Source organism: Brassica oleracea, chromosome C1 (genome assembly GCF_000695525.1).
Source record: "Brassica oleracea var. oleracea cultivar TO1000 chromosome C1, BOL, whole genome shotgun sequence".
Lineage (NCBI taxonomy): Eukaryota > Viridiplantae > Streptophyta > Magnoliopsida > Brassicales > Brassicaceae > Brassica > Brassica oleracea.
Window position 1 is genome coordinate 4726445 of NC_027748.1, and position 8254 is coordinate 4734698.

The 8254-nt window shown below is 36.6% G+C and overlaps 1 protein-coding gene across 2 annotated transcripts; it reads right to left on the minus strand.

Annotated features, from left to right (window-relative positions):
* Positions 1-2003: 2003 nt before the first annotated feature.
* Positions 2004-8254, minus strand: LOC106308699 (villin-4). Of its 2 annotated transcripts, none has more exons than XM_013745836.1 (22): positions 7963-8254; positions 7203-7298; positions 6998-7097; positions 6827-6895; positions 6511-6747; positions 6252-6429; positions 6052-6184; positions 5805-5967; positions 5591-5738; positions 5249-5505; positions 5050-5118; positions 4880-4948; positions 4637-4774; positions 4367-4495; positions 4118-4265; positions 3983-3993; positions 3739-3879; positions 3498-3626; positions 3353-3418; positions 2930-3263; positions 2601-2839; positions 2004-2490 (listed from the first exon to the last, which is right to left on the minus strand). In XM_013745836.1, the coding sequence occupies exons 2-22, from the start codon at positions 7256-7258 to the stop codon at positions 2377-2379; spliced, it is 2928 nt and encodes a 975-aa protein (XP_013601290.1). In that variant the 5' UTR covers positions 7259-7298; positions 7963-8254; the 3' UTR covers positions 2004-2376. The 2 variants fall into 2 exon arrangements, with proteins under 2 accessions (XP_013601290.1, XP_013601285.1); XM_013745831.1 differs by having other exon boundaries at positions 7203-7324.

Sequence of the window (8254 nt, forward strand, 5' to 3'; positions counted from 1 at the left end):
TTGTTGATTTGTTTTCAGACAGATTATGTTTTACACATGATGGTACACACATATCACAACAACATCATCCAAGATTTCATGTGTGTGTATTTGAGGCCGATGATTCAATATGTTCGATCAGATTGTGGCATGGCCGATGGTAAAGAAGAACCAACTATCATGTTCGAGGACGAAGCATATTCTGCCCAAGATCTTCTTCACCCACGAATTGCAGAAAATTGGAGAGGTCCAAGGGACCTTCAGTAATGTCCAAATCAGGGGGAGTAATGTGTGTTGTACTATTTTTCCTTCACCATGGTTTTGTCCCAATTGGGTTTTACTGGTAAAGTTTTAATGAGTCAACATTAAAGCACATTACAAGCTCTAAATGGTTATGGTATCCAAGGGGGAGTGTCATGAATCAGATTGTGGATGTCTCATAACCAAGAGATTATGATTTGTAATTTTTCCATTTATCTATAACGGTGTAATCTTATATATAAGGAATCTTTATTTTATGAATAAAGATAGATTTTTCCATTACTTTTATAACATATTTCTCTTATTTGCTCTTCTTTTTACAATTATTTACGTTATTATATTGCTGAAAAACTGCATCAGACACCATTAATGCTGATGTTTTTAGAGTATCTACAACAATTAAAAATTTGTTGAGTTTCTAAAAAAAAAATGTTAATATTTTAATAAAATATTTATTTTACCTTTTTCTTAATTAAAGTGAATTTATATATGATTGACACGTGGGAATTTAAGTTCTAATAAGTTTCTTAAAAACTCTAAGAGCACCTCTAAATATGTATATATATGTATATATATGTATGTATGTGTTGTATATGTGTGTATAATTGTGAGGCCCGTGATTTTACGGGAACCCCAACCGAGAATTTCCTAAAACATTTTCTTTAAGAAATTTTCTGTTGGGTTTCCCGTAAAATCATAAGCCGCACAATTACACACACATATATAATATATATATATATATGCATGTTTAGAAATTTAGTGGGTAAAATCTCCCATTGGAGATACTCTAATATTTGAATTTTTCACCTGTTTTTTTCATTTTTTTAATAATTTTTTTAATTTAAACAATGAGATATTAAGTTGAGAACCTGCGTTAAGGTTGATCTTAAGATTTACTCTTTTTTTTCTTGTACCAAACATTTATTATTTTCTTATATTCCACGTGTGAAACCTTTTCATTGTAAGATTAGGTTAGATTTTGCCAACTTGGTTATTAAGTCTGGTTAATTAAGTGTAATTTACTCTTTAGTTCTTAGTTCATATGATGAATTTATTCTCTTGATTGAAATTGGTCAGTGGTCACTAGATAGTCATTCATATTCGATATTCAAAAGTAAAGCTTATATATATAGATAACAAAAGTCGAGTGATGAACTCGTGTCTAATACATTACCTCTTTGTGATCCATGACTATTGAAATACAGAAGTTTCTCTCCCAAAGAAATTGCTTGTAGGTCAAGTTAGTAGCAATCTTGAAATAACTAATCACTTCTTATTTTACAACTGTATCTCTACAGAATTGGGGTTTTTGTCATTTCTAATTCAACTCTAAAACACTATTTTAGTGTAATTTTTACACTAAACTTCTCCAATCCAACATTAAAAGTTGCACTATAATTTCACACCAATTTGGAATTAAATTGGAGATGCATTTTTTTCAATGTTGAAATCACACTATTCTTCTGCAACACATAATCCACTAACGATTTGTTCTCTCGACACAGTACCTTCTCTCGTCATCCATTACTTACACACTCTCAAAGAGTTTCAGTCTATCAGAAGATCATCCAATCAATTCACGTCATGATGTGATGAGTCACTAACTTCCTTCGGATACAGAGACTTTTGCTTGTTTGGTAATGAATTGTCACATCATGGGACATTCTTAACTCCTAGACTATGCATACGATACGATGTGACCTAGTTATTATTCACTTTTATATTATAATGAGAACCAATCACATTATTTAACACTTGCAGACTAATTTTAATAAAATCTCACTAAATAAAATAATATCTTTTGCAACCAAATTTACTCAATTTGACAGCAAAACAACCACAAGAATAAATAAATCAAAGACTCAAGGCCACAACCTGTGACCTGAAGAGGAAACAGTTCAAAATCTAACCTCAGCCCATCAAACTAAGAAAAAATGGAAATAGCAATAGACACAAGCAAAACAGATGATGAAAAGAGAAGATCTAGAGGAGATAAATCAAAGAAAAAAAAAACTGAGACTCTGGGTTGTTTTTTTAAAACAAGCCATGAAAAGATGTTATTTATGGTTCTCATGGGGAGCAGAAGCGGCAGCTTAAAATGCACTGACAGTGTCTCATGGAGAAGGAGGAACATTCTCAGAAGAGCTGAACAGCCATCTTGAATTTGTTCTGTTTCCATTTAGGCAGCTTGTAGAAAGCTTCTTTCGTCATACCAAACTTCTCTTTGAACTCCTCAGATGAAAGGTAAGCCTATAACAAAGACGATGAAAGGTAAGCCTATAACAAAGACCAAGAACCGTAAACATCTTCTTTCCATTCTCACTTACAAATACAAATTTTGTTTGTTTGTTTGAACATACCTCTCTCCTTGTTACATCAATGTCTGTGACAGGATCAGGTGAAGTTGTCTTGAGACGTTCGTATGGGTAAGCTGGCAAATCTTCTTCGTCTTCCACTCCTTCTTTAGCATCTTCTTGGATAGTCAGAGATACTATCTTGCTGCTCATCGATTTCTCCTCCTCCTTGTCATTATCCTTCTTCTCTTCCTGTCCTTCTGAGCTGGATTCTGGCGCTGGAGACTCAGGTGTCTTCGGGCTCGCTTCATGCCCAATAAAGTTCAAAAGGTCAATACTCAAAAGTTTTAAAAATGAGAACAAAGATGATATAAATTGACACTTTCAGGTATTACCTTTGATGGATTTTGGGATTAAAGGTTCTTGAGGAGGTGTTTTGAATTTTTCGAAAAGGGCACTACGAGAAGCAATGGCTGAAGACTTGGGAGCAAGCCTTGCGGAATCAGGAGTAACAGATCTCGGGTAGAGTTTTCTAACTACTGGGGGAGGAGTTGAGAGGTTTCTTGCATTCTGGTTCTCAAATGTTGCTGCGAGTGCATTGAACGCTGGAGATCTACCCCTCACGCGAACCCTGTCTGGACTTAACGACATGGTTCTTGACCGCTGCTGTGACTTTTCAGGAACACTGGCACGGCCACCATATGAAGCTGGTGTTCTTCGTTTCGGTTTCTACTCATAAAAGCAACAACAAAAGAGATAAACAAACAAACAAAATTTAGAAAGCACACACTCTATCAAGCATGGAGAAGAATGTTTACATCTGCAACTGGAGTTCCACCATTTTTGACAATTTTGAGTTTTCTTTGGAATGAGTTTCCATGCATCTGTAAGCAAACAAAGAGAATGTTTAAGCCTTTGTCAAGGTTTCCTTCTAGGTATTAGTTGAAGGTGTTTGGTACTTACAGAAGATTTTGAGGAATCCCAAGAAGAGAAAAACCGGGTGAAGAAACTTGGCTCACCACCTTCCATGATCACATATATAGGGGCTTCAGGGGATAACTTTTCCAGAAGAGAATCTTTCTCGATGAATTTCTAAGGAAACAAAAGGTATAGATAGATGAGGAACTTGCCTAAACATTTCAGGAATCTTTTGAGACTAATTCTCTCAAGAGTGTTGTTTGCAATGTGTCTAATAAAATCTAACCTCTCCAATAGTTAACGCTAGCAACTTGTTCTTGGGGACTACTTCTTGGCCAACCCATACAAAGATCTCTGAGTGACAGTCTACTATAAATATATCTTCGGTCATCAAGTCATCCTGTGTGAAGTTATATATCTCTGTCACCTGCCAAAACATTACAAGGAAAAAAACTTGGGATTGAGCCACATGCCAAAGCTTCTTCTAATTATGATCTTGAGATTAAAGAAGATTTTGAAAGTGGACGCACCTTCAGAACGTCTGCATTAATTTGCATTTCAGAAATGAAAAGAAAATAAACAGTGTCATTGTGTGCATATAACAAACTTACTAACCTTAAAACTTTTGTTCAAAAAGAAAGAAAAAAGAAAAAGATCTTATGTACCTTTAGTGAATGTGCAGGAGAACAAGTGAGGGTCACTCTCAGGTTCTTTTGTGAGCTTTTGGCTGGAATATTCGGTTTTGCCTCCTAATAACTCCCAGAACTGTTCGGATTCTGAACCTTCCTTTTGTGCTCTCGTCTGTAAGTTTGGCTGGACAAAAATAACATAACAGATGCTACTTCAGCTACACTCAAAACATAATTATAATAGGAACATAGTTGACTTAGCAATTCAAGAGAAACTTATCGTACCTTAATAAGATCGAGCTGCCTCTCGACGAGTTCCTGGTCAGTTGAGGTAGCTAGATTCCCCATCCAAGTAAAGACAGAAGAATCATTATGTAGTATGTAACAATATGAGGAGTTCAGTGACGAAGCAACCTGTTGAAGTAAATCGATAAGATATTAGAAGCCTTGAAGATTTGTGTCTTAGCCAAATGTCTTTGTAACTTGAAATTGGTTCTCACTTCTAAATGATTTCTAAAAGTTTTAAAGGACGAAGACTAAGAAAATGGCATGTACCGGGTCAACTTGTATTGCTTGCATATTATCCGGACCAGACCCTTGAATGCGGAAAAGAGCAAGACCATTCTCATTGTATGTATCATCATCAACTTCTTTCTCTGCTATGTATTTCTTGTATCCACTGCTGATACCACCCTGTAAAGATGCAATCATCGCAAAAAAAAAAATCAGCAGATATTGTATATGCTTATATAACATGTTAGATAAAAAAGGAGCAGAATGAAACTATTTTGGCCAAACCTTGAAAACTATAAAGCTTTGCATAATGACGAAGAACTGAACAGGTTCCTTTCCCTCATAGATGCGAGCCTAATGACAAGAGAGTAAAAAATGCTCAGAACAAAGAGAAAAAGAAGAGACAAAATCCAACAGCATAGGCTTTTGGAATGACTGCAGAAGAAGAAGATTACTTGGGCTGGCACAAACTTCATTGACTCAACCATTTTGCTCGCCATAGAGACTGCAGAAGCTCTTTCTTCCTACACATATGATCACAAACTCACTATTTTAAACCTACTTGCACCTTGTAAGATTTTGGCTTCAACATATACAGCAACAGACTATATGTGACAGACATAAGAATATGCTTTTGTCATCTGGAGAGCTCACCTCCACACTTTGCTTTCCGAACCAAGTCCCTATAAGCACTTCTTCTTTCTCTTCTCCAGGATAAGAATACTGGAAAACATAGCAATCTCCACTGTAGAACTTCGAATGATCAGCAGCTTGAAGAAGAATCTTTTCCTGACCATTCACACGCCAAACCTGCAGATTCCCCGTGCAATCAATGAAAGCTTCGAGCTCCTCTTTAGGAGGAGCAGCTTTCATTAGTCCTCTCACGTTTACTCCTTGTCGTAGCAAGAGAGCTGCAAATGATCACAACGATAACATTTCAGCTACATGTAAGTATTTACATCATTATCTAAATTAAGAGTGTAAGCATTTACGAACCAGCAACTCTGCCTCTACCATCCTCTGACACAGTTGTATTAGTTTCTTGAGTCCATGTATCAAACTTTGATCGGAATGGCACTGTTTCAAACCCTTCTATTATGCGGATCATTTGCGATTTAGGTCGTTCAGATGAACGGATCATTTCCTGTATGATTCTTCTAACATCAGCAAACATTACAACAAAAAACGTTTAGAGACTTAAAAGACTTACTTCTGCTGCTCCACTGGCAACTTTTCTATCATCAAGAGATGTGGTTCGTCCCATCCAAACAAACACTTCGAGTCCACAGTCAAGAATGTAGCACTTGTTTGTATCAAGCATCTCCCTCTCCAAAGTATCTGCTTCAACAGGATTTGCCTTTCCCTTCTCCACACTTCAATTTCAAGATTATAAAGCTGTGTTCAGCTGAAGCATTTATGGGCTCAAAATAAATGAATTACAAGAAGAAGATATTTACCAAAATAGTTTTTTGATATCGAAAGTGACAGTTTTGTCTTCAGCATTAGCTGTTTTTCTAGGTAAAGGAGCGAACCCACCAAAGAACCCCCAAAACTCTCCACTATCAGCATCAGCCATAAGTCTCCCATCCTCTGCAAATGAAGCATATGCAAATTAGAAACCAAAGCAAAGATATGATGAAGATACTAATCAACTAACCAACTGTGGCAACTTCGCATGTGCCATCATGGTAAGTATCTTTGATGTACTGAACCACTTCTAATGCTTTTGCTCTCTCTTGGATACTTGAATTAGATCCATTGAACTGGAAAATCTTTGACTTTGTGTCAAGAATGTATATATCGTCATGGTTTAAAGAACTCCGAGCAAACGGAACCTGTAATGAGTTTAAACCGTTTAGTGTGCAGCCACAAAGTGGAGATAAAAGGAACCAAAAGAAAATGAAATGTGATCTTGCCTCCTTGACATGGACAACATGTTTTCCTCTGCAGACGAACAAGCGGGTAACATGTTCTTCAGCTTCCACATGTTTGAACCCTGAAGCTACTCCACCTTCTTGAGGTATGATACACGGCTTAAAATAAGACAAGAACTTCTCGGTTTCGTGGCCTTGAACTTCTCGATATTGAACTGCACGACCTCCAAGAGCGGCATCTAATTCAACCGTCTTAACTGCAGCAGTCCCAGCTTCATCCTAATATCATCATCTCTTAGTTCTCTCTCGTTCTACTAAACGAAGAATGGTTAAAAGTATATGTTGAATAGGTGCTTACTTGAGAGGTATCTTTACCAAGCCAGTAATGAATATCGTGGCGCAACGCACCTGTTTTTAACGCCGTTGTCTGTCCCAAAAAAGATTGATCACAAGGAGTAGAATACTTCTTGCGTCAAGACCAGAATAGGGAAAGAAACAAAACGTAGTTTACTAGGCCTTAGTTAGTTACCTTCAGTACTATGTAAGAGTCTCCGGTGAAAAACTTCCCAATGGAAGACTTTGGGATGGGTGCAGGGGTAAAATTCTGTATACGCCATACCTCAATACCGCTGAGTTAACCGTCAAGGAGAAGAATAACATGTAGAGATTAAAAAGAGAACGCAAAACAAGGATATAATAAGAATTGAGTAAGAGATTTGAAGGGTGAAGGATACGCTTTCTGTCCAGCTCCTTGGAAAGCTGGATCCAAATCTCTCATGGAAACAGACATTCTTTAAGCAGTCTTTACCGCACTCTCCAACTTATAATAGCTGCAACGACAGATAACACTAATAACCTACGAGCCAACACAAGAAGTAGAATAAATTCAAGAATCAGCAAAATGCAAAACCAATTCTATCAAAAATCAAATCCAAGAACACATTTTATCGCAGATAAAACCATTAGCAATATAAAAAAGGTTGTTGAGTTCCACCTAAAGCCGAAGAAACTAATATGGATTGGATTCAGCTGAGCTTAACTCATGACTTGAAAGATGACTATACAATTCATCATCCAAACAGGTCAACATCAGCTCAAGTCAAACCCAGTCAAAACTAAAGGCTTTATCATTCACTATCAATATAACCAACTCAGATAAACCCAAAAAGGAGCAGACTTGTGTTACATCAGAAGAAGGGTTTATGTAAAATCTCAATTCCCCAGACGAACAAACAATTAAAAAACTCAGACGAAAACACAAAGAACATATCCATTCAAACATCATCACCAAACTCAAGGTAAAGCTCGGAGATTTATACAACTCTACAAGCCTATTTCACTAATTAAACTAAACACTTTTGCCTTCACACCAATCAATAAATACAGAGAAACTTTATATACTCCCAATCAGATCAATTGAACTCTTCAACAACAACAACAAAAACTCAGAAAGCTGGAAACTTTCAGAGAGAATATACGTTTCTGTATTTTTACCTTTACAAATCCGTTGTTCAGCTCCAAGCCCAGATCCAATCTGATGAGAATATTGCGAAAAGATACAAAATTTCAGTTCCTTTCCCTGTGAGAGAGATGTGAACAGAAGCAGAGGAAAAAGTGACAGAGAGAGAGAGAGAAGAAGAAGAAATGGGGAATTGAATTGAAAGCTTTATTAAGAGAGAGAAGCTGATAAACAATTGAAGTCTTAGAGAGAGAAAAGAACAATTTTTAAGAGAGAGGTTGCAGGTTGGAGGGAATGATGAGAAGCCAGGCGTGCTTTATCACTAAC

Bases quoted from the DNA above. Each gene is read 5' to 3' on its own strand.
- LOC106308699 (XM_013745836.1), bottom strand. From the start codon at position 7,258: ATGTCTGTTTCCATGAGAGATTTGGATCCAGCTTTCCAAGGAGCTGGA. The intron at 4,266-4,366 runs GTACGATAAGTT...ATTTTTGTCCAG, and splicing joins GGCAGCTCGATCTTATTAAG to CCAAACTTACAGACGAGAGC. The intron at 3,627-3,738 runs GTTAGATTTTAT...TTGTTTCCTTAG, and splicing joins TAGCGTTAACTATTGGAGAG to AAATTCATCGAGAAAGATTC.